General features: G+C 33.4%; 2 protein-coding genes, 1 long non-coding RNA gene and 1 pseudogene across 10 annotated transcripts in view; 2 read left to right on the top strand and 2 right to left on the bottom strand.

The window, feature by feature from the left end:
• Nucleotides 1-2,108: 2,108 nt before the first annotated feature.
• On the bottom strand, nt 2,109-7,581 carry EMB1138 (DEAD box RNA helicase (RH3)). Its single transcript, XM_022043099.2, has 10 exons — nt 7,049-7,581; nt 6,767-6,903; nt 6,274-6,688; nt 5,769-5,867; nt 5,448-5,672; nt 4,888-5,265; nt 4,124-4,267; nt 3,953-4,048; nt 3,495-3,745; nt 2,109-2,717 (listed from the first exon to the last, which is right to left on the bottom strand). Exons 1-10 carry the CDS (start codon nt 7,430-7,432, stop codon nt 2,639-2,641), a joined length of 2,208 nt encoding a protein of 735 aa, XP_021898791.1. The 5' UTR covers nt 7,433-7,581; the 3' UTR covers nt 2,109-2,638.
• A 1,043-nt stretch (nt 7,582-8,624) lies between these two features.
• Nucleotides 8,625-12,267, top strand: LOC110815435 (putative leucine-rich repeat receptor-like protein kinase At2g19210; annotated as a pseudogene).
• Nucleotides 12,268-15,045: 2,778 nt separating this feature from the next.
• LOC148266566 (uncharacterized) lies at nt 15,046-16,677 on the bottom strand. Its single transcript, XR_015817505.1, has 2 exons — nt 16,537-16,677; nt 15,046-15,844 (listed from the first exon to the last, which is right to left on the bottom strand). It is a non-coding gene; the product is annotated as an uncharacterized LOC148266566 (long non-coding RNA).
• LOC110815462 (protein PHYLLO, chloroplastic-like) overlaps nt 15,742-24,670 on the top strand; it is a 10,552-nt gene continuing 1,623 nt past the window's right edge. For 2 of the 8 annotated variants that reach the window (XM_088214710.1, XM_088214711.1), the window contains exons 1-6: nt 15,970-16,947; nt 17,068-17,243; nt 20,655-20,966; nt 21,074-22,981; nt 23,086-23,285; nt 23,634-23,771. In XM_088214710.1, coding sequence (XP_088070836.1) covers nt 22,831-22,981; nt 23,086-23,285; nt 23,634-23,756 — 474 coding nt within the window. In that variant the 5' untranslated portion in view covers nt 15,970-16,947; nt 17,068-17,243; nt 20,655-20,966; nt 21,074-22,830 and the 3' untranslated portion in view covers nt 23,757-23,771. The other 6 variants (XM_088214713.1, XM_088214714.1, XM_088214712.1 and 3 more) reach the window with 6 other exon arrangements.

The raw sequence follows: 24,670 nt of genomic DNA, 5'->3' as shown, positions 1-24,670 counted from the left end.
ACAAATCACAATGAGGATTGGAATCCTTGGAATAGAAATCATTCTTCTGAATCATAGTTCTAAGCATGTCAAGCGTAAATTGGGGATCATTGGGGTCGCTTGTTCGAGGTTCAAAAAGGGGCGAGCCCAAGGTTTGAGGTTGCCCAATACAAAAGCAAAAAGCTCTGTTAGGCCGCTTACCTGAAGCTGAAGAAGAAGATGAACAAGAGGGAAAAGAAAAGCAACCAGGTGGATTTGAAGAGGAGACTCTGCGATTGGTTCTGTTTCTCTTTCTCCCAATCTTGATTGTTATGTCGACTTTTGAGAATGGCGATAGGACCACCTGCCTTACCTTTGTTAATAAACCGGCTCTCTTCCTCGGGTCGCCCTTGACATCGGCATCGGCATGAGTAGAGCCTCCAATAACGGATTCAGACTCCGGCATGAATATATACGGCTAGGAAATGCAGAGCGAAGAAGATAAGGTCAAAATTTGGCCTATGAGGATGAGAAAATCTACCTTCACGAGCATAATCAAAGAATAATAACCTATTAATTAAAAACCAAGAACACATAATTGATCATCTGAAATTCTCCACCAAATCGAAGATCGCTGATGTCGGTTTCATCCCCACAGGTGTCCGGAACAAACTCAGTTACTGCGATAACAATAATTGATATCCACGTGTTCCTTGCGTTTGCTACACGAAGTAGTTCTTGAAGAGCATAGGTAATTACAAGCTCTTTAGAGCACAGATAAATTGAAATACGGCTTTTTCTGAAAAAGAAACGGGTAAATAAAATTAGTTTATTTTATTTTAATTTTAAAAAAAATAGAAATACAGTTTAAAAAATATAAAATTTTAAGAAAATTACGTAATAAAAAAATTTAAAAAATATACCACTTCTTTTTTTTTAAAAAAAAAAATTACACCAACCATTCAAGATTAAAAAATAATTATTTCTTTTTTCTTTTCATTATCATCTCCTATTGAAATAAAATCTCAACTCCCATATACTTTTACATAAATTTTATCTATCTTTTTTCTCAAAAAAGGAATTTTAAATTATTACATTGCATTTGGTTGAATTTTTTTTTTTTTAATTTTTTATCTATTCAATCGTTAGGTTTAATTTATTTGTTTCACAAAACTTAGTTATAAATTATATATTAATTATTTAACTTAAATTGTATAAGAAAATAACTTAGAATGTGTAAAATACCAAATCCCTTCAATTTTACTACATTTTACATTATGTTCTTATTATTATTCCATGGAATCAGAATTTGAACCCAACTTAATGTTAAAGTTGCTTCAATTTAATAGTTCTTTTTAACTTTTTTTCTTAAAGAGCTTCCACTTTTTCTTTTTCGTCAAGTTGTGATAAGTTTCCATTTATCATCAAATCAATCATAATATAAGATTTAACCCACACAAAAAAAAAAGCCATCTCTTTCTTTCTGGTTGCAATCTGATCTCAAACACATACTTGAATGTAAGTGATATTATACTTGTGCCAGGCTCAACTACCATGCCCATAAAAGTGGATTATTACATGCCATGTACCTTAAGCAACTTATAACACATTAGTCAAGTCTTTTGGTTTGATCATCAGTTGGAGGATTATAAGTTGTACTAAATCAAAATTTATCTTGATTTCAGATAATGTACTTTCTTTTTGTACGAGGTGTTGGTGGAATTGTTGATCTGATAATGCTTTCTATTTTGTTAATCAATTTTAATCACGATCCTGCAGAGTAATTTCTCCATTTTGAGACATCAAAGAGAGCGGTCATGACTTCTTTTTCACTAAGTGATAGTTATAGAGGGTAATGTGTGCCTTTTCTACATTAAGGTTATTCCAATTCCTCGATCATTTGAATCGGATTCCAACATAAAAGACTTCATACAAAACTGGACAATAAAGAATAGGGGCCTCGGACATTGTTTCCCTCTGAAGTAATGATATACGCTATATATTCTACTTGTTACTGCCAAAAGTACACTTGGATAATGTTGCAAGCAACCGATTTTAACACTTAACAGCACTTTTCACAAGTGTTCCAACTTAGCTTTCTCATTCTGTCAATATGTATTAGAATATCATAAAAAATACTAGCACAAATCTCCACATGAAAGGCTAAGAATATTTGATTTATCAAGAGTTGGAAGGTCATCAGGTCATTAGATTTCCGAGCTAGAATTATACTCTTTATCTTGTAATATGGTAGCAATGTTCTCCATTTTCAATGTCAAATAAGAAAAAGAAAAAGAAAAAGAAAAAAATATTAAATACTAAAAAGTGGAGGGAACCTTAAACCATGCACTCCTGACTGCCGCTTCTTTCAGATCATCAACTAATGGTGGATTCCATCCAAAGAATACAGATTCTGTTATCCACGGAACCAGTAAACTTTGCACAAATAGCCCATTAATTGAGATATCAAAAGAAACCACCTCCCATGATTGCCTATTAGGGATGAAGGAGGGGACTGTGGGATAGAGTAACTGAACCTTTAATTTTCAGTATGCCCTTGAGGCATCTCTGATCCTTCAACCGCTCAGCACTTGGTGCTTACAAAGAAACGACACTGTAAATGAATGTCCTGCAGCAACCAAGAGTCTGTTCAGCACAGAAACCCAATGCAGACGCCCAACTAGTAACCTCTTTTTTCTGGGCATTCAGAGGCCCTGTGCCCGGATCGCCCACAGTTGAAGCAGGAACCTCCAAAACCCCTGCAACCGAGATTCAGATGTTTATTATTTCCACAGAAATCCACCAGCAGCGAGATCATGAGTACTTCAGTCATTCCACTTCCAGATAACAATATGCATATGATAAAGAGTGAAAATGAAAATTGCCCCATCGATCATAACTAACAAAAATATGACGGCTTCAAGAGCTTGATCATGAATGCTGGATGTATGGTTTGGAATTTTCGCCAGCTCAATGGGGGGAGGGACTTGAAGATATTATGTCGATATTAATCACCATGGTTGGAATTTAAGTTCTTACTAATAGTGACATTTCTGTCTCATGATTAAGGACATTTCATAATTTTGCTTTTACAATTCTTTTCATTACTTACAATGTTGAAATTAGTTACTAATTTTATTTTTATGCAAACTTAACATTTTCTTGATATTAGTGAGAATGTGTTCAGTGACCTCAGATATATGCCAAATGAAGTTACTGGTCCAGTAGGTCCAGGCTTTTCTTTTAATTGGTTAAATGGATTCATAGAAAACGAATGGGAGTGGGAGATAAGCAAGCATCGGAGAATGGACAAAGAAAATGAGACTTATAAATACCAAAAAACACACAACATAAGGTGCTGTTAGCATGATACTGGTTCAGATACGAGGAAATAAACTGGGCAGGATTTTGACTCATACTGTCTATTTCCACGTTCCTCCCTCAGCCAAAACTGCCAATCGAAATGCATAATGTATGCAATCTCTCTACTTCAAGCCTGCAGGTTCCACTTAAATTACTAGTCTTAAAGGATATACCTGTCCCTTGAAGATGACATCCTGTTTGATCTTCTACCACCAATTAACCAATCATCATCATTGCTCCTTGAGTTTCGAGACCAGCTACTCCGACCAACACGCCCCTCCTCATCAGAATCTCGGCCACTGCCCCAACCCCGGGAGGCTCTACTTCCTCTGCGGCTCTTAGAAGCTCCTCGGGAAAACCGATCTCTGCTTGAAAATCTGCCATAGTAATCGCTTGGTGGTCCATCATCTTGCAAAGGAGGCAACTGCCAGATGAATTCAGATGGGCATCAATTTTGTTAGCCGCATGAACCAAGATGAGAAGCTTCTTTTTTAAAGGACATACTGAGCTTAAAAGAGTAAGAAAGGCTCAGCATGTTAATGGTATAAACCCTATACGCATCAAACTGAATTCAAGTAACATAAAGGTTCTTTGTGCAGAAACGAGACAGCGATATAAATCTGATATAAACCTTAGTTAACTTGGAAATACTGTTTCCTGTTGGTGTTTCCTTGTTTAGCAGCTCTTTGGCAATCTCCTCCGGAAGATCAAAAACAGCTCCTTGAACCTGACATTAAATTCATCACTTGTTTTCCGTGAAGAAACAATAAAAGATTGAGCACACAATTTTGCATATACAAACCCTGTCATCTGCGATTAAATATATTTTCCCAACTTCATCTGCGGCAGCAGGGTAAATGTCAGAAAGAAACCCAGTGACAGATCTAGCAGAGAGAAAGCCTCTACTATATGCAGGATCCCGCGTCAATTGTAGTGTTACCCATCCCTGCATGGAAGGATCCAGTTTGACCACCATAAGAATGCAGACTCAATGGTAACATTATAAAATTTGCCAATACAAAGAGATAAAGAAAGTGCAGGGAGACCCTTTCAGGCCCCCCTAACAAGAAGATTAGGAAAGTGAATCCACAAAAAATAATTTGCCATAGATAGACATCCCCACGAATGCAAAAGAAGAATCCATTCACTAGCAAAAGTTTTAAAATGATTACCTGATATCCTTTTGTAAGAGAAGATAAAAACCATCTAAGATGAATAGTGTGAAAATAAATTCTCAAGAAAATACTTGGGAAAAAAATGTCCCAGAAATAGATGAAATTTTCCAAATCGATAATTCCATTCAAACATTTGAAATTTTTAAGTGATCACGAAAGCCACAAAATCACACTCATAATGGCCTCTAGCAATGACAGAAAACAAATAATGTACAACTGCGTAAGTAGTTTGCAACAGAACTATCATGCACCATATCATGAAGACAACAGGTTGACAAGCTATACAATGAGATGCTATATTAGAAGCAACCTTATATATTGTGTAATGAAATATACATCAAATTAACTAATTCTTAATTCAAAAACTACAATTTGATGATTGAACATTCACCTGCTCATGGTTGATAAGAGATCTGGATGAAGGAGGTCGAGAGAATCCACTTAAGTGAGCTAGAGCTGCAGCTAGAGCACTTGTTCCTTGTTCCTCAAACAATTTTTGGGCAGTTGGGGTGAAAAACTCAATAGATTCAGGATGAACGCCATTAAGAGTAGCAACCACTTGCTCAGCTGATGATTCCAGTACCTCCTCCATAGCTGGTGGACTAATGAAATCAAACTTGCACCCCACATCACGCTCAAGGGATCTCACAGTTCTCCTCTGGCTGCTAGTATACATGAGAATTGCAGTCCCTTCCTTCCCTGCTCGTCCAGTACGGCCAGAGCGGTGCACAAAGGTCTCTGCATCATTGGGGAGTTCATAGTGGATGATCTGCAGAAAAGGTGGTAACACCAAACAGACTTCTCAATAAAGTGAGAATAAACGAACTTGAAATTTGGAAAGAGATACCTGAAATTTCTCTCCACTATTGATGAAAACAGACTTGCAAGATAAAGAACAAAATTTAAGAAGTAGAATTCTTAAAGATTGTGGAAGAAGCAGCATAAACTCACAAGATCAACATTGGGTATATCAAGCCCTCGAGAAGCAACATCAGTTGCAACAAGTACTGTGAATTTTCCTTGTCGAAAACCGTTCAAAGTTCTCTCCCTCTGGTGCTGGGATATATCTCCGTGCAATGCCTCAGAAGCTATGCTATTTGTAAGAGCCATTGAGACTTCATCTGCATCTCGCTTTGTCTGTGTAAAAACAATGGTCTTCCCACCCTTTGCATAGACCTGAAAGTTAAGACAATAGTGCTTTAAAACAAAATGGCTCAGCATCTTCTGAAACTGATTGATCCAATTTTGTGAAGAGGTGCTGGTTTATCATACTGTTATAAGATCACTTAGTATCGTTCGCTTTGAAGTTGAAGTGGTTGATATAGCGTAAAGTTTGATCCCTTCCGCAAGCTTCTCCTCTTGGTCTCCCACCTGTCAAGAAAGAGAAACCAATTACCAAATTGAGTATATAAGTGAATAAAAAAAAAAAAGAGTAAGTTAACAGTTCACAATTTGCATTTCTTAACCACTCTAATGTTTTTTATCCTGATTCCAAACTGGTAACCAAAATCACAGTTATACCAATTAGTTAGTGAGGAAACGCTATATGGATTTACACAAGGTGCTGGAGAAAGGAGCAAAAAAATGAAGACATTGAGCATATATGGAAAACATCTATGCTCAAACATCACAGACAGATCATCGTAGGAGAAAACAATTACAATGATGAAACTCTTCTATTGTAAGTTGTTTTCTCATCTGAAAATGCACAGCAATCACTCAAAAGGATTTCAACTTTTCAGCATTCGCGATAATTAAAAAATTAACGAATATATACCAAATCGATATTGAGAGGTTTGTCCAAGTACTTTCTGGCCAATTTCTTGACCCAAGCAGGCATAGTTGCAGAAAAAAGCAAACTCTGTCGCTTCACCGGAAGATTTTCTAAAATGACTTCCACATCCTCCTCGAATCCAACGGCAAGCATCTGATCAGCCTCATCAAGCACCAAAAATTCTACTTCCCCCAGTTTGAGACTATTACCTTCTATCAAGTCAATGATGCGTCCCGGTGTTCCAACCACAACATCAACCCCACGAGAGAGAGCATTTTGCTGCGTGTTATAAGAAACCCCTCCATAAACACAAACAGTGTTCAGAAAAGGTGCGGACTCTTTAATTTCTTTTTCTACTTGCTTCGCTAACTCCCGGGTGGGTGCTAGCACTAAAACTTTAGGAAGACGACCAGACCTCCTGCAAGCAAGAGAAGAGCATTTCATCAAAGACATTGAAGAATAGCAGGAGTAGGCAGGTGAGGGGCATAACTATTACCTCTGAGAACCTCGTTGTTCAGCATCTTCAGTAAGGCGTTTTATTATGGGAATACCAAAGGCCAACGTCTTCCCAGTTCCAGTCTTTGCACGAGCAATGATATCTCGACCTTCAAGTGCCGGGAGCAGCACAGCTCTCTGAATTATGGAAACAAAATCTAGTAAACCCCCGAGAAATATATAGGATGCAAGCTATGTGAAGGAATGGAGAACAAAAAGCTAATTATAAATGAGATATTCCTGAAAATAGAAGAGAATGAAATGAAGAGAGGATGTAAGATACTTGAATTGGGAAGAGGTGAGTGATGCCACGCTTCTCAAGGGAGTCGACGAGAGTCTGGGGCAAACCCAACTTAGATATGACAAGCTCATCAGAAGAGGCGTCGGAGTCAGAGGCAAGGTCGAGGCCACCGAGGCCCTTGAAGGCCTCCTCACTGAGAATGGAATTAGGAGTAGCTACAGCTGATGGAACAAAAGAGAGGGTATGCCTGAAGCTGCTGGTGCCGCTCTTTAGGAGCAAGGGTCTGCCTGCAGCTACGAGGGCATTGAAGTGAGACTTGTCGGCCAAGGGTAAGGATGTGGTATTCCCGGTTCTTCTGTGGCTGCCTCTGCAGCTGATACTATAAAGTTTCAGAGAAAGAGATGGCATTCCTAACAAAGAAGCCATGTTTTTCTCCCGAATTCCTCTGACAAGTGTTTAGATATTTATTAGATGTTAGAAGGAAAGGAAAGGAAAGGAAGACGGCGGTGGGTATGAGAAGGGGACGGAGAGATAAGGCCCTATTCCCCTTGTTTCAAAAAATGTATGGCCTTGCGGCTCTGCGGCTCTCCACGTCGGTTAATGTTTACAATCCCACGCTCCACCATTTCTTTTTTTTTTTTTTTTAATTTTTTAATTCCATGGAGTTTTATTTTTCAAAAAAATATAGCTGCAATTAAAACATATATGTTATTCAACAAGTTATAATTAACTAGTGCTTAGTATACCAATTGTATAATTATCAATAATTTATTATAAATTTGAAAAAATATAATAATAATAATATAAAAGTACTTTTTTCTTTTTCAAATTCATCACTACATTTAAAGTTTTTTATAGTATTTATTTGTAAACTCAGATATAGAATAATAATTGGATTCAAATTTTAAAAAAAAATTAACTAAAACATATTATTTGTAAACTCACATAAAAATTAATTGACATAATCCTTAGTTTTATAAAATTTTAATCCATATCAATCTGGTCTTAATTTAGGTCATAATAATTGAAAAAAAAAGTATAGAAATACAAAATACTTAAAAACTAGTATAAATAATAAAAATTATTTAATTAATTATGTTATACGACATATATATATATATATATCTAAAAGCTTCAAAACTTTCCGAGCACGCTTTCCATATATATATATACACATATAATTATAATTGCAACATATTAAATATATATGCATGTATTAACGAGTATTAAGTGTGAAAAATCCAAAAATTATGCTTCTTCTTCGTGGTCCAAACCCAAAGAAAAGGAAAACAACCCAAGTGAAAATCTCAATATTTATTTAAATCCAAACTAACCCATCCCTGTAAAACTCTAATCAGCCAAGCCCCAAAGAAAGATCCAACCCATTCTTCTCTTTTTCTTTTTTTTTTTCTTTCTTCTTTTCAGGCCCAGGTCGAAAGACCTAACCCACATTTTATTTTTTCCTTCTCTTCTTCACTTCTTCCTGCAAGGCTGCCGTACCAATAACCAGGCCACTTTTCCATTTCTCCTTTCCTCTTTGTCGACAGAGTGAGAGAGAGAGCATGGTAGATTTCTTTTTCCTCTTCTGCGAGGGCCAGAGAGCAGGTGGAAGCCAACGATGAGGATGCTGACCAATGAAATCAAGAACATTCGAGGCAGAAGAAAAAAAAATCCTACATGTAGGCAGAAAGAAAGACATTACCAAAGAGCAGGTTGCAAGGGATAAAGAAAATCGAGGAATGGCATTAATTGATGAAGAAGAAATAGCTGGTGATGGCGTGTCCGAACATGAAAAATAATGTGAAAGCTTCCCACAAGGAAACCGGAGCTGCTACACTTTACGTCCTCCAGAAGGCAAAGCTACTATCTACTTGATCTGAGCTTCCTTCATGTATGGAGATTATGATGGACTGAACAAGCTGCCGGAATTCGATCTTTATGTTGGAATGAATTTGTGGGATACTGTCAAGTTTGATAATGCATCTCATGTTGTAATCAAGGAGATCATACTTGCTCCCATGATGGATAATATTTATGTTTGCCTCATCAGGACTACTTCTGATACTCCTTTTTTATCAGTATTGGAGCTCAGACATTTCCATACTTCCATTTATTGAATATAATCCTTACCCTTACTTCTCCACAGGAGACTCAATGTTTGGTTCAACGAGCAACCAGATAATCAGGTATTTCAATTTCGGTTTTTTTTATATATACTATATGGGTTTTCGTATGAATTTAACATGGTATCAAATTCTATCTCCCTAACTTATTGCAGGAGAGGAACCACCTATAAGTACCTATGAAAGACACTATATGATTCATTCTATATGTTAGTTTGATAAGCTACTAAGGTCATAGAAGATGACATGCTCGTTCAATTTTACTAGGTTTAAAGATGATGTCTATGATAGGATGTGGTCTTCTTTTAACGTAGTCGAAGAGGAATTATTCAACACGTCCTTCACCACCGACTCTCTGGTAGAATCCGAGTATAGATTGCCATCAAAAGTAATGCAAACTGCTATTAGGCCAATCGATGTAAATGACTCGTTGGATTTAATCTTTGATATTAGTAATCCCACCTTAAAGTACTACGTGTGCATGCACTTTGCGGAACTCCAAGAGCTCGAAGATGATCAACTTAGAGAATTCAATATTGAGTTGAATGGTAAACTATGGCAGGAATCTGTTGTTCCTGTTTACCTAAGATCTATAACTATTCATAACAATCAATTTGTAAGAGGAGCCAGTTCAAAGTTTTGACTCTATAAAACACCGCGTTCTGTACTTCCTCCAATTGTAAATGCCATGGAAATATATATACTTAAAGACTTCTTGCAGGCCTTCACAGCTCAAGAAGATGGTATGTAAACCATCTAAAGATATTCTTTTTCCGTTTTAATCTTCTTGTGGTTTTTTTCTTAATGAAGAACAGAGTAATCAGAGTTTTCTTTGCTATCTCAAATGTATTAGTTCTTGCTATTCTGGATATCAAGATGATTTATGAAGTGGGTGAAAACTGGGAGGGGGATCCATGTGGACCAATTTTCACTAGGGATGATATAAATTGCAGTTACAGTGGTTATGATCCTCCAAGAATCATCTCATTGTGAGTGATCACTGATCAAGATATGAAAAATATCATTTACAAATCATATTACTCCAAACCATATAAATGTAAAATATTGCATGAATTTATGTTCAAAAAGATTAAAAGGACATATATCTCCTTCATTGTCCAAGATCAAATCATAGAGTATTTCTAAGTACCCTATCATAAACTATGTTTCCATTATATCCTTAAATCATTCCCAACTCACAAGTTATAATTTGCAGGGATTTGTCCAACAACAGTATAAGAGGAGAAGTTCCTGAATCTCTGTCTCAACTACCAGACTTGATGACTCTGTAAGTTATTGAGACTGTATGCTAGAACAACTTGAGATTATAACCCTAATCCCATTGTCATTACAGTAATTTAGCAGGAAATAAACTCTCAGGATTAATTCCTTCCGCCCTCACAGAAAAATCAAGAAAAGGTTCACTATCACTCAGGTAATTAATATTAGTTGGTCATTTTTCGGTTCTCCAACTTTTATAATGACTTCCCCTCCTAACGTTAATTCTAATGACAGTATTGAAGGGAATCCAGATATTTGTCTCTCGCCTTCATGCAGAAAAGGGAAGAAAAATATTGTAGTGCAAGTTGTTGCAGTCATAATATCTTTGGTAGTCTTATTGGTTGCTGCATTTCTTTTTCTCTGGATATTCAAAAGGAAAAAAGGTAATGGAGGAATATATGCTGAAACGATTGAAAATATTCAATGTTATGAAAAAATTCTTTGCAACTTTTGTAACATAGACTTTAATGACATAAGTGATCTGCTATTGATAGCTCAATACTTTCTACTCAAGTTCAAACAGGGTTCTCTGAAATCGGCTAATCGACAGTTCACATACACTGAAATTGTAAGTATTACCAATAACTTTGAAACTGTTATTGGGAAAGGAGGATTTGGAACAGTGTACCACGGTAAACTGGATGATGGAATGCAAGTTGCTATCAAAATGCTTTCTTCTTTCTCAGCTTAAGGGTCAGAACAGTTTCGAACCGAGGTTGATACTTAAAAACTAGAGTCAAATTCATCTTTTCCTATTTCAAAATACAAGTTTCCAACTTGGGTTATTGTACACCACAGGCTCAGCTGTTGATGCGTGTTCATCATAAAAACTTAACTACCCTTGTTGGATACTGCCATGACAGTACTAATTTTAGGATTGTCTATAAGTACATTCTTATGGAAACCTAGAGCAGTATCTATCAGGTAGTTTCCTAATCTCTCCTCTTGTCCACTTTAATTTTCTAGTGTTTAGAAAAACAGAATCCTTTACTTTAGTTTCTAAAAATTCAGCTGAAGCAAATCAAGTATTGAGTTGGAAAGAGAGACTCCAAATTGCAGTTGACGCAGCACAAGGTCAGCAGGAATAATGGGTTTATGTACATATTTACTTCACTTTTGTTTCACTTGAAACTCTATTTACTCTCTTTCTCTCTCTCTCTCTCTATATATATATATATGGTGCAGGGCTAGAATACCTGCATCATGGGTGCAAACCACCAATAATCCACAGAGATGTGAAGAGTGCAAATATTTTACTAAATGAAAAAATGCAAGCGAAGATTGCTGATATTGGGTTCTCAAAATTCTTTCCAGTTTAAAGTGGTAGTCATTTATTGACTTCAATTGTTGGAATAGTGGGATATTTAGACCCAGAGTGAGTTTAGCATTTCACAAAATATGATCTACGTACACACACACACATGTATATATAATTATTAATTCAAAGAATGGTGCAGGTACTATTCATCTGGGAGGTTAACGGAGAAAAGTGACGTATACAGCTTTGGTGTAATTCTATTGGAGCTAATTACGGGACAACAGCCTGCAGTGATACAAACCAATGAAAACACAAACATAATAAAATGGGTGAGTTTGTTTCTGGAGAAAGGAGATATCAGAAGGATAATTGATCAAAGACTGGAAGAGAATTATGAAATGAATTCAGTGTGGAAAGCTTTGGAGATAGCCATGTCATGTGTACCTTCAACTTCAATCCAGAGGCCACCTATGAACCATGTTGTGATTGAGTTGAAGGAGTGTTTGGAGACTGAAATGTCTCGTAACATTATATCATCTACCTCTTTTGATATCATCCCTCTTAATCTCGGTGCTGAAATTGGTCCTCAGGCTCGGTAGACATAAATGTAAGATATATACACGCATATATATATATATATATATATATGTATGCACGGTCACCTTCTCTTGTTTGTTTCTCCATATGCGTGGCGGCTAAAACGTGTTCAAGGACTACTGATGTGTTGGAAGAACTAATAACTATGAGCTTTTCTAACTCATTTCTTGGATTAAATAGTTAACACAATTATATATATATATATAGACACTATAAACTCAGAGTTTCTTTTATTTTAAACTAATCTTCATACTTCTAAAAGTTTTCTAAAAAACCCACTTCCTTTAACAGATGTTATTGTTTTGGTGTCTATGCCACATGATAGCTGAGAATGACGTAAATATTTTTTTAAAACATGCCTTGAAAAATCCATTCTATTTGCATCGTCATGTACAGACAAAACGTGAAAATTAAAATAAAATTGTCAATAATAGGATCTAAACTCATGATCTTTTGAATTAACCAAATTCAACTAATTAACATTATTTTCATTTTGTTCATAAAATATTAACAAATCAAAACTTTACTTAGTGTGTTCAAAAACAACATATAAGAAATCAAGAGAAAACTACAATGAAATAGTTTGTTTTGTTCTTTTATTTTTAATTTTCTTCCCATGAATTATTTTAAGTTAATAGAAATAAATATTAAATTTATTATAATTTTATTATCAAATTTATAATTAATTAAATTAATAAATCACAATATTGTAACCCAAAATCACTTATCTAAATCAAATGTGTAAATATTAGTATGTAGTTAATTATCAATTCATAGTTACAATCATTTGTTCAATCTTAAGTCATTTTTTTAAAACTAAAAGTATCATGTCATTTGAATGTTTTCATATATATAAAATTAATACATATATTTTTTTGTATATATAAAAATATTATTAGTTAATATGAAAAAACCTTTTATGGGAAAGACTAACTTAGAAGATAAGTTCAAAATGTTCATCTTCTATTCCGAAATTTCTTACTCTTTCTTTCTTTATTGTCTCATCAACATTCAAATATATAATGAATGAACTAAAAATCTATAAATATCAATTTCTTAAAGAGACATCTAACATCGAAGGAGAAGGTTGCAACATATTTGTAGTTTGATGAATAATTTTATTAACAACCAAGATCTAATAAAAAAAACTCGGAGGAAACATGAGTAAATACCTTAGCGTTTTAGAGTTTTAGGGTTTAGAGTTTTAGAGTTTAGAATTTAAGATTTTGGGTTTTGAGTTTTGGGTTTTGAATTTAGGGTTTTGGGTTCAGGTCGAGTTCGAGTTAGTGAAAAAAAATGTGGCAACTTGAGGTGCTTTGGTTGTAATCTTCCAACATTCATCTGAAATCAACCTGTTATATATGTCAATTTATTAAAATAAATATGATATATTTATATTATTAAATATAATATGTTATATAATAAATTAAATAATAATATAATATTATATATATTAATAAATACATTTTAATTTTGTTTAGTATAGATATTTATATTGATATTAATGTAATAAAATGAATGATTTGGATTTAGATTTGATAATCCGCAAACTCGATATCATCCAAACAAATTAACAAAAAATTAAAATTCAAACGCGTCATAAGTTTAGGACGAATTAGAGTTTTTTCTCCTTAAAGTAAGTTTATATGCAATAAAATCAGTTATAAATTTATTATGCTGTTATCTTATAGTTAACGTATGTGACTAATTAGATACAATAATTTAGTTAGGAGCATATTGAACAATTAATATAATTATTTAATAGTATCTATTTATTCGGTTAAAAAAATTTAAAATCAACTTAAACTAACCAAATACTTATAACTAAACTAAAAAATCTGAGTTCCAAATTAGTTTTTCTTTCTCTCACCTTATATAATTAAAATTTATACATTAACAATAATATGACACTAAATATATTTTTCTATTCTTCTAATTTTATTATATACATTAATTTAATATATATATATAAACCTTTATTTTACCATTGAGAATACGTAGGTGATATTTCTACAATTGGTTTGAATATATAATTTCTTTATCTGTTTTCTTGCAAGGAAAGAACAAGAAAATATTATTTGAGGTGTTCATAAGAGCAAATTACACTTCTCTCTCTCCTCTGCAAATAACAGAGCTGTGCGAATTTAGAATTTTTGTATCATCTCTTTCATCTTTCTCTCCATACCTTTTTTTCTAATGTAGAATTTTAACAATAATAATAGCATAATGTTCTCTCTCTTTATCTCTTTTTACTGGTTTATGGTTCATCATAGAATTTTCAACAAGTTTATTCGCGAAAAATTATTTGGGACCGTGAATCAACAACGGCAAATTTTGATCCGCCAAAACCAAAATCGGTGGCTGTCAAGCTACTCAGCAAAAATATTGTAGTTGAAGCCCCTGAACCAGAGAGTAAAAAAGCCTCCAACTCAGTTGCGAGGAAAAGTCTCAACATAAGGCATGGAAATTTTACTTGTTTTTAATTTTTCATGTAGGCCCATATTATTTTGCTACTTGCTGGCTTTTGTTCAAGATAGTTCGATCATTTTTTGCGGGGCTGAGGGGGGAGGACTTCAGAACAATTGTCTTTCTGTGCACGGTAATTTAACAGAGTGTAGATTCTGATTATTTTGCAGGAAAACCTGTCACGACAAAGGTTCTGATCTTATGAGAAAAAGTCAGTTACTCAGCATGTAGATTCTGATTATTTTATTCTTTTTCTTAACCATCTGTTTATATGTGCGGAGAAGAAGAATCTGTGTATCATATGGTGATTCCAGCATTATCAACTGAATGTTTCTGGTTGTGCATGCTGGGTCAATGCATATAACATTTAATTGATAATGACAAAATCCATCTGGTCCGTTCTTTTTTTTTGTAATTTTTTTTGCTGATTGTTCCCAGTTTTTCCTAATTATTTTAGCGGTGAATTCCACACTATGATTTGTTAAAAATTATATTAAAAAAAATGAAAGTACTTAAATAATTAAGCAGGAAAAATAAAAATTTATGAACTCTGCTTGTATCTCTGTCTTCCTCTGAGGGAAGACTTCTAGGCACGAGGAAGATTGAATTTTAAAAGGAAAAAGGCAGTGGGAAGAAAAGAATATAACGGTTCAATTCATAATTTGATTTTAAGCAAGTGAAAATGAACCCAGATCTGATGTAATAATTAAATAAAATGAAATTAAATTAAATTGCTATTACATCAACAATTTCAAATTATTTAATTTATTAAACTATTATGAGATAATCGGCCAAAAAAAAGATTCTAATTGGAACCTTTAAAAACTCTTAACACTTTCTTCTTTTAAAATATCCAGAACCTGGTAGAGAAGAGAAAGTAAGGTTTCATTCTCTCCTCCATTCTGTTTCTTCTTTCCATTTCTAGAGAGAGAAAGAGAGAAAAACTAGAAATGGGTTTCTTCATTCTCTTCTCGTTTCTGTTTTTTCTTTCAGTTTCTTGATAGAGAAACAGAAAAAACCTAAAAATGGGTTCTAAGACCCGCAGAAAAGGAACCCCTTAGTTCTCTTCTCGGCTATGTTTTTTTTTACAATATTTATTGAAACCTGCAAGCCCTGTAGAGAGAGAGAGAGAGAGAGAAGCATAAAAGAACAAAGACAAGTTAGTGTTCAAAAATTACTATTCTCCCACAAGCAACCACAGAAAATCTTTATATGCTTAGGTTATGACTCTCATCTTTTCCAGAGCAATTTCTTCCTGTTTCTGTATTTCTTGATGCTTATAAAGAAAAATTATGTTTTCTTCTTTTTGTGTTATAGGTCTTTTCTTGATTAAAATAGCAGCATTTTTAATTATTCATAACTTGAAGAGATTTTTTTATCTTACTATTTCAAGTTAATGAAGGGTTCATCGGAGTATCTGTGCAAAATTATTTTGGGTTTTAAACAATCTCGTCTTAGAAAAATTTTTGCTCAATGTTGTTCCATAATAATGTTACTTATGAGGGGAGTAATTGGTAATGCTTAGCTTTTTACAAACAGTAGCCATTTGTATGTACAGATTGTACGTATTTACGGTGGTAGTTTTCTTGAAGAGAGAAGAGAAGACAGAGAGGGAAATAAAATATATATTTTTTTAGAAAAAAAGTGTAGTCACCATTAAGCAATGAATGGTGTATAGAAAAAACTGCAATAAACCTTGCTTTTACTCTCTCTCTCTCTCTGTATATATATTTTTAAGGCATCTGACATTTTCTTATGCACTAGGAAAAACTGACAGAAAAAGAAAAAAGGATGAAAAGACTCACTTCTCTTATCCGTTGCCCTTCAAAATTGAAATATGATGATTCGAAATATGTATGGCTGAAATCATTGACAAATTCGAACACGCCATCTTCTTTTCTTCACGGTGCTCTTCATCTCGAACGCGCCATCTTTCTGCCTCCCGCCTCACCTTATAAAGATGAAGAAAATCTATCTCCTCCATCATTCACTTTCTCCTCTTGTCCGTTTCCCTCCAAGCCCCAACGTGAAATCTGATAATTTGAAACACCAAAAACAATAACCCCACCGCCCCCTGGCCACTTTTCTTCAATGATCTTGACACTCTAAACTTCCACCATTAAGACCTTCATTTTCTACACCCGATGATGCCAATCACTTTTTTCAACATCCTTCGTTCTTCTCCTCTTGGTTCCCCTCAAAACTTCAATTCAAAGGTTTTTTTATCTTCTTTTATCTTCTCGTTATCTCTCAATGGCTTGTTCTGTTATTTCTTATATTTATGAACTTATTATTATTTTTTTAAAATTTCTTTTTGCGTCGTTTTGTTGCCAAAGAGATTAGATTTGATGGGTCAATTTGAACTGGAGAAGATGGGGAACGGTGATGTGGTTATGGAGACAAGGTTACGCATACCTTGCCTGCGACATTTACGCTCGATAGCGGGCCTGATAACATCAAGGAAGCTTGGGGGAGTTGAAGCTCAATCCTCCATTTTCTCATGAGATTTCAGGTGCACCTCATTATGCATATAGAGTTGACTGTTGATTTTTCTTTTTTTGTTTGTTCTTGCAAAATATCTCCTTTTAGGTATGTGGGTATGTGATCATAATTTTAATTTGTTTCAAACCGGCAAGAAGTGATTCATTTTATTTTGCAGGGAAAAACAACTTTAGTTTTCCATAAATGTGAAATGAGTGGCTAAAAATGTTTGTTTTTTGATGAAAATTTTTTAAAATGCAATGTAGGAGAGAAATAGTAGTTTTAGAGAAATTTAATTTTATGGGTTTAGGATTCAGGATTACCATATGAATATTAGGTACTTTGTTCCCAATAGAGTTTGTTTTCTTTTCCTTTATGTTTCAACAAATAGAAATAATTTATCTGTTATCCTCCTCGCTTTTGTAAATTTTTTTACTATGTATATTAGTCATAATGGAATAAAATTATTTTATTTTTACATAATGTGACGTAGAATATTCTCATTTTGTTAGAATAAACGGACAAAATAAATAAGAGTAATAAGCCTTCTATCATTTTAAAAAAGAAAATAGGTACCATCTTGACATTAATAATGACTATTCCTTAAAGGGCCTATGTTTCATCCTCCAAATCTTCTTGGAACTAAGCTGTTAATTTTCCCAGTTTGGTGTTTAGAATCTTTCACTAAATTATGTTGTAACGGATTAAAAATTGTATTGAAATTAGTTTGGGTTTCGTTGTTTCCTCCAAAGTCATGAAACTACACTATTAATACAAGAATTAGTTTCTGTTTTCTACTTTGACTAGGAAACGTTATTCTGTGCTGGATACTTATCATAGAAGCATTGGATTTTTTCTCTGGTGTGGTAAAGAACACTTGACTTCTTTAATAGGATTCTAACAAAATTTTGTTGAGAAAGCTTTTCCTTAAAATCTAAGAAAGAATTGAGATAAATCGAGAGTAATTAACTATCCTATCATAAAGAATCTAAGAAATTTAGAAACAAGAATTCTAGTAGATAAGCAATTAAATTAAATACAAAGAAATAAGAAATATTAATATTCTATGTAAATAATTAACTTAACATAATGCAAAATATTTTTAAAAAATAAGCCCATACAAATAATTGCTAAATTATCATAGCATAAAATCGAAGAAATCAACAGACAAGAAATCTAGTAGATGACAAAATAATAAACTAAATATGAATTAAAAATAACTCGGTAGATTTAGTTTGCATTTCTTCAAATTTTTTTCTACCCACTACTGAAGTGTTGTAGAAAGCAGTCCACCACCCATAGAAAGCAATTGATGTTTGTGGGTTTAAAAGATGAACAAAAGGGTTGTTTCTGTGGGCGGCGTGGTATCTCCATAAATTTGTATACCTTTTTTTTTTAATGTTATTATATCCCTTTCTAAATGTTTTTGGTTCATTGTAGTCTGTAACATGTGGAAGATATTTTTCATTATTTCTATTGTATCTTTATCATCTTTCTTAATCTTTTATAAAAAAAAAATTACTAATGGTTTTGAAAAAATACACTATAAAATTATAATAAACATATAAAGTTTCTAATTATTTCTCTGTTTTGTCATTCATAATCCATCATTTCCTACAACACTTAACAGATATAGTATTGCAACAAATTGCTCATATAATCGCATCTTTTGCCAGCGAGACTTCACTATACTGTAGCATTTCAATCGCACTTAAAATGGAAGATAAATTGGTAGATTACTTATGTGATCTTTTCAGATAATTCTTGATTCCCCTTATTTTGGCGTTGGGTTGTCAATAGCATCTCTATAAGCCTTAGTGTTGGAAGAGTGCATTGTTTATTCTGCTTGGCAGAGTTGCTTTAATTTAGGCTTTATCTTTCCGTGATTAAAATTTCTACTAAGGTAGTTGAAAAAGTGAAGTTCCTTTGAAGCTTTAGATTTTTGAAGTGGATTGCTATGAACAGGCTTAATACAAATAATATGTTGCAAGTCGGAGGCCTAATTGTGCTCTCCTTCTACTATGATGTGGCTTGGATGAGAAATAATAAATTAAGAATTTAGTATGTAGTTTTTGTATTATATTATTTGTTGTAATCATTACTAGTTTATGCATTATCTTAGTGATATGATTGTTAGTATTATATCATTATTTGAAATCGTTAATAGTTTATGCATTATCTCATTGATAGGATTGTTAGTATTGATTACTTCTTAACTGTATATAAATTCTACAATTAATGTGTTTGAAATTTTATCCATGGAGAACTGTATGTAGACTTTAACAGATACTTTAAATTATTTGTTTTATTAGTGTCCCTTAATGATTATATTATTGTCCTTGCCTTCAGATTCTCGGTAGCATCCAGGTGTCTAACTAGAAACTTCCATAGCCTATACAGTGACACAAATCTTGTCTCAGTGCCACCAAAATTTCATATCCTATATATATGTATGTATATTTATTCTTAGTAACAGTTAACTACATATATGTGTATATATATATCAAGAACATATGCATATGCCTTAAAATGACTTAAAAAATTGAGCCATATCTTTCATTATCCAATGTATCAAAGAAAAAAAATTAAAAGATAAGATTAGTTAGAATCATATGTGATATTAATGATAATAATATTAACGAGATAATATACATATATATGAATATATTGCTTCTTCATTAAGCAAAATATTGTGCTGGACAGCATATATACACATTACATATGCATATACATATATATATGATGAAAGATGGATGGTGAAAAGTTTGCTTCCTCTTGCGACAATAATAAGATAAGGTCTACTGTAAGATTGAAAAATGTGTGTTGGAGAGTTTTGAGCACCTGCCAAGATCTTAGTTTTCATTGAATGAAATCCTCTAGTAGTCAACGAGTGGTATTTTGTCTCCCACTTGTATCCACTTCAAATTTGTTTTCTTCGTAACATTTGTTTATGTATAGAAAATTTGTAATAAAATCTTCAGCTCCTAAACTAAAATCCTTTTGAAACAAAAGCTCTAAAACAAAATACTAAATATATTCAGCTAATCATGTTAGAATCATCTCGAAAAGCGACAACCATAACTATCCAGCCACCATCCCTGAGATTTTCGATGCTTTGGTCGACATCAAGCCAGGGGGGAAGTTTGACCACTGGGGCCAAGCGGATGTTAGTGTTAAAGATATCTATCTGAAATCATCTCCAGATCAACCTCATCTACTATTTTCTCTGTAGCACACTCATCTGTACCAGTTCACGTCTGCGATGCTATCTCCTCCAGATTGTCTCTCATCAAGACTTCATCTTTATCTTAATAACTCTGACATATTTATCTTGTCCATTATGTATATATCTCATCCTACTTTCTAACTTCATTATTATTTAAACAATAACATATCTTTAATAAGAACATAATTTTTTACTTTATTTCTGGGTTCATAATAGTTAGGGATAGGGTTGATCTGAGTGATGAGAGCATGTTCGTTGTCCAGAGAGCGAAGATTTCCTGTAGAACCTTGAAGATGACTTTGATCTCCTCACCAAGACGAAGGCCAATGATATCGCGCAGCCACTTGTGGGGGCTCAATTGCCTTTTTATGGACGGCAATTTAAAACCAATTTTCTTTCTATGCACGACAATTTAACAGAGAATGGTGGGAAATGTATCATTTTTTTGGGAGTTAGAGAAAAGGAAGAATATTTCCTTTCCATGGGGGCGCGAACATTAAAAAAATGACTATTAGACTTGCAAAAGAAGTATGTGTACTCCAAATTCATTGTTATTGTGTTACTCTTCTTTTTCTAATCATTTTCATGTATTTGTTTCTTCCACTTTTAGCATGCACTTATTAATTATTATGCAGGTTGACATGACAACTTTTGTGAACATGACCGATGAGGATCTCAAGGCCTTACGAATACTGACGCTAACTTTAAAATTGACTCAACGATGACATGCTTAGCTTTGTATTACCACATCCGACACTTCTTTTGTTTGATGCCAACATCTTACTCTTATTTTAGATGATAATGGATTCTTGCAATGCATATTTCATTAGGTTAAAATGATAATATACATATTCAATAATCAATTAGCACATTTGAATGGGTCTATGCCATGTCTACTAATGGATTTGGCGTGTGTTGAAAACTTAGGCTAGGACGCTGTCTAGATGGCTTTATGTTTTTTTTGTTATTGCCTTTTATCTCAAAAGCTCTGCCATGCATTTTAGTATTTATTTTTTGAGGTTATAAAATTAACACATAGTTCTGCTAGTCTCTTGTAGTTTTTGTTAAGAATTAATTTGTAAATTAAAAATATAATTAATTTGTCTGTTAGTAATCGAATTTCATAAATTAGAATTTTTATATATTCTTTAGTTTGTTAGTAGTTATGGGTCATAAATTAAATTTATTTTGTTTGTTAGAAATTATAATTAATTTTAGTAGTTATAATAATGCCGATAAATAATAATATATTTAAAGTTTTTTTGTAACAACCACAATTAGAGACTTTTCCAATAGTCTAATTATTTTAATCTGTCATGACAAAGGTTCTGGTCTTTGGAGGGAAAAAGTCAGCTAGTCAGTGTGTAGATTCTAATTATTTTATTCTTTTTCTTAGCCACTCTGTTTGTATACGGAGAGAAAAATCTGTGTATCAAATAGTGATTTCAGTAGTATGGATGCTGCCATCTATGCATATAACATTTGGAACTTTGATACTTGAACATTCAACAAAAAGAAAAATTTACAAAAGAAGGACGGACCAGATATGTCCAAGTATTCCCTAATTATTTTAACAAGACATTTTCAAGATTTTACACATTCTTAAGAAAATTAATTTGTTGGAAGTTTAAACAACTTCAACTGATTTTGAAATAAAGAAAATATAGGCGGTAGGATAGTAGAGAGGAGGAAGAGTGGAAGTAACAATAATGGTACTTTTGAGGGGAGTAGCTTAGCAACAGTGTATTTGTATGTATAGACTAACAGAGAAGGAAATAAAATAATTATTTTTTCCTAGAAAAAGAAATGAAATCACCATCAAGCATTTAATGGTTTATAGAAAGGAAGTGAAGTCACCGTCAACCAGTAAATTAGTATAAATATATATATATGTATATATAGAGACCTGCACAAGCAAGCTGTGAAATGCTCAGTCTCTGTTTTCGTAATACCTAATATGTAATAGGACAGGCCTCCCTTTTTTTTTCTCATATCTATCATTGCAGTAAACCTTTCTTTTACTCACTCTCTCTATATTTTCAATGCATCTGACAATTTTTCCGGCGCTTGGGGAAAGAGGAAGAGCTGACACATAAAAGAAACAGAAAAAAAAAATGAAAAGACTCTCTTCTCATATCCGTTGCCCTCCAAAATTGAAATCTGAAAACTTAAGACGCCATCTTTTCTTTATTTTTTCTCAAAAATCTTGCCACTTTCCACTCTCCACTTGACTTGGGCTACGTTTTTTCTTCAAGCAGCTCTTCATCTTGAACACACCATCTCCTGCTTCCCGCCTCATATGCTCATTGCTACGTTTTAAAGATGAAGAAAATCTAACCCCCTTCCGTCATTCACTTTCTCTTCTCTTATCCATTCCCCTCCAAGCCCCAACATGAAATCTGATAATTTGAAACACCAAAAAGAACACCCCCGCAGGCCCATGGATCATTACAATCTTCAATTTCTACACTCCACGATGGCAATCACATTTCTCAACAACCTTCGCTTTTCTCCTTGGTTCCCCTCAAAACCTCAATCCAAAGGTTTTTATTTTATTTTATTTGCTTTGTAGTCTCGTTCTGTTATTTTTTTAAAATTTATTAACTCATTTTTTAAAATTTCTTTTTGTGTTGTTTGGTTGTGAAAGGGATTAGATTTGATGGGTCAATAGTGGATATGTTTCAACTGGGAAAGATGGAGAACGGTGATGTGGTTGTGGAGACAAGCATTACGCGTACTTTGCCTGCAGCATTGACGTTTTGGTGCGGGCTTGAGAGCATCAAGGAAGCTTTGGAGGAGTTGAAGCTCAATCCTCCATCTTCTTCTCATGGGATCATAAGATTTCAGGTGCACCTCATTATGCATATAGAGTTAACTGTTGATTTTGTTTTCTTATAAAATATCTCCTTTTGGCTATGTGGGTATGTGATCATAGTTTTAATTTGTTTCAAACCGGCAAGTAAGTGATTTATTATATTTTCCAAGTGAAAATCAGCTTTCGTTTTTGGACGAAAAATTTTTAATTTGCAATGCAGGAGAGAAATATCTCAGTTCTTGTTTTGTTGTTTCTTGTATTTATTGGCTTATTATTATTTTTAAATTTCTTTTTGTGTTGTTAGGTGTTTAAAAGGGGATTAGATTTGATGGGACAATGGTGGATATGGGGGTGAAGTGGGCAAGATGGAGAATGGTGAGATGGTTGTGGAGACAAGCATTACGCGTACCTTGCCTGCAGCATTGACGTTTTGGTGCGGGCTTGAGAGCATCAAGGAAGCTTTGGAGGAGTTGAAGCTCAATCCTCCATCTTCTTCTCATTGAATTATAAGATTTCAGGTGCACCTCATTATGTTTATAGAGTTCACTGTTAATTTTTCTTTCTATTTTTTGTAAAATATCTCCTTTTTGCTATGTGGATATGTGATCATTGTTTTAATTTTGTTTCAAACTAGCAAGAAGTGATTCTTTCTTTTTTCAAGGTAAACAGAACCTATTTCAAATAGTTTATGCACCTCTATTTACATAATTTTAATTTGATCGACTTTATGCAGTGTCATCAAAGAACATAAGAGGATAACCATATAACACAAACATAATCACCTAAATAATCTTATGCTATTTAATCTTTTACTTTTTATTTTGAAGTTATTTAAATTTAATTCATAAAACTACATTTTTGATTAACTAATAAATCAGTTATTAGTTATCATTGATATATAAAATTTTTAGTTATTAGTTATTACATGCCTAGTTTGAGAGCAAAGTGAGAAAAACGATACATGATATTCATAGAGAATAGGCTGTAGCATTATTAGTTTTTTATAATTACAGGACTTGAATGAGACTTTATTCATTTAAAGTTAAGCTGTTGGATTACGTTAACCTTGTATGTCTTCTTGCTGGGGTTTATGCATACGAGTAACTCTGGCATTTATCATTTTATTTATGGTCGTTTAGCAGATGATTAGACTTTCATTTTTTTACTTTGGAAAAAAGTTGAAGTGTATCTTACAACCCAAGGCGGTTCTACCATACAGTTGAAATTTAATGTTCTCTTAAAAGATGAAAATTGAATCTTTTGTCTGCTTGTATGTGTTTATTCATGCACTTATTTTTTCATACATTTTTAATTTTTTAAAAAACTCAAATTCATCTTACAAGCACAAATTCCAACATACAGTTGAAAATGTTTATATTCCTATAAATGATGAAAGTTGTATTGCGGAGTCATCTTT

Source organism: Carica papaya, chromosome 3, assembly GCF_054855325.1.
Source record: "Carica papaya isolate Zhongbai chromosome 3, ASM5485532v1, whole genome shotgun sequence".
Taxonomy (NCBI): Eukaryota; Viridiplantae; Streptophyta; class Magnoliopsida; order Brassicales; family Caricaceae; genus Carica; species Carica papaya.
The sequence above is the reverse complement of the archived record's forward strand: the minus strand, read 5'-3'. Positions and strand labels throughout refer to the sequence as shown.

Coding starts and splice junctions, on each gene's coding strand:
- EMB1138 (XM_022043099.2), bottom strand. CDS start 7,432: ATGGCTTCTTTGTTAGGAATGCCATCTCTTTCTCTGAAACTTTATAGT. Junction 5,673..5,768: donor TACTAAGTGATCTTATAACA/GTATGATAAACC, acceptor CTTAACTTTCAG/GTCTATGCAAAGGGTGGGAA. Junction 5,266..5,447: donor ATATACCCAATGTTGATCTT/GTGAGTTTATGC, acceptor CCTTTTCTGCAG/ATCATCCACTATGAACTCCC.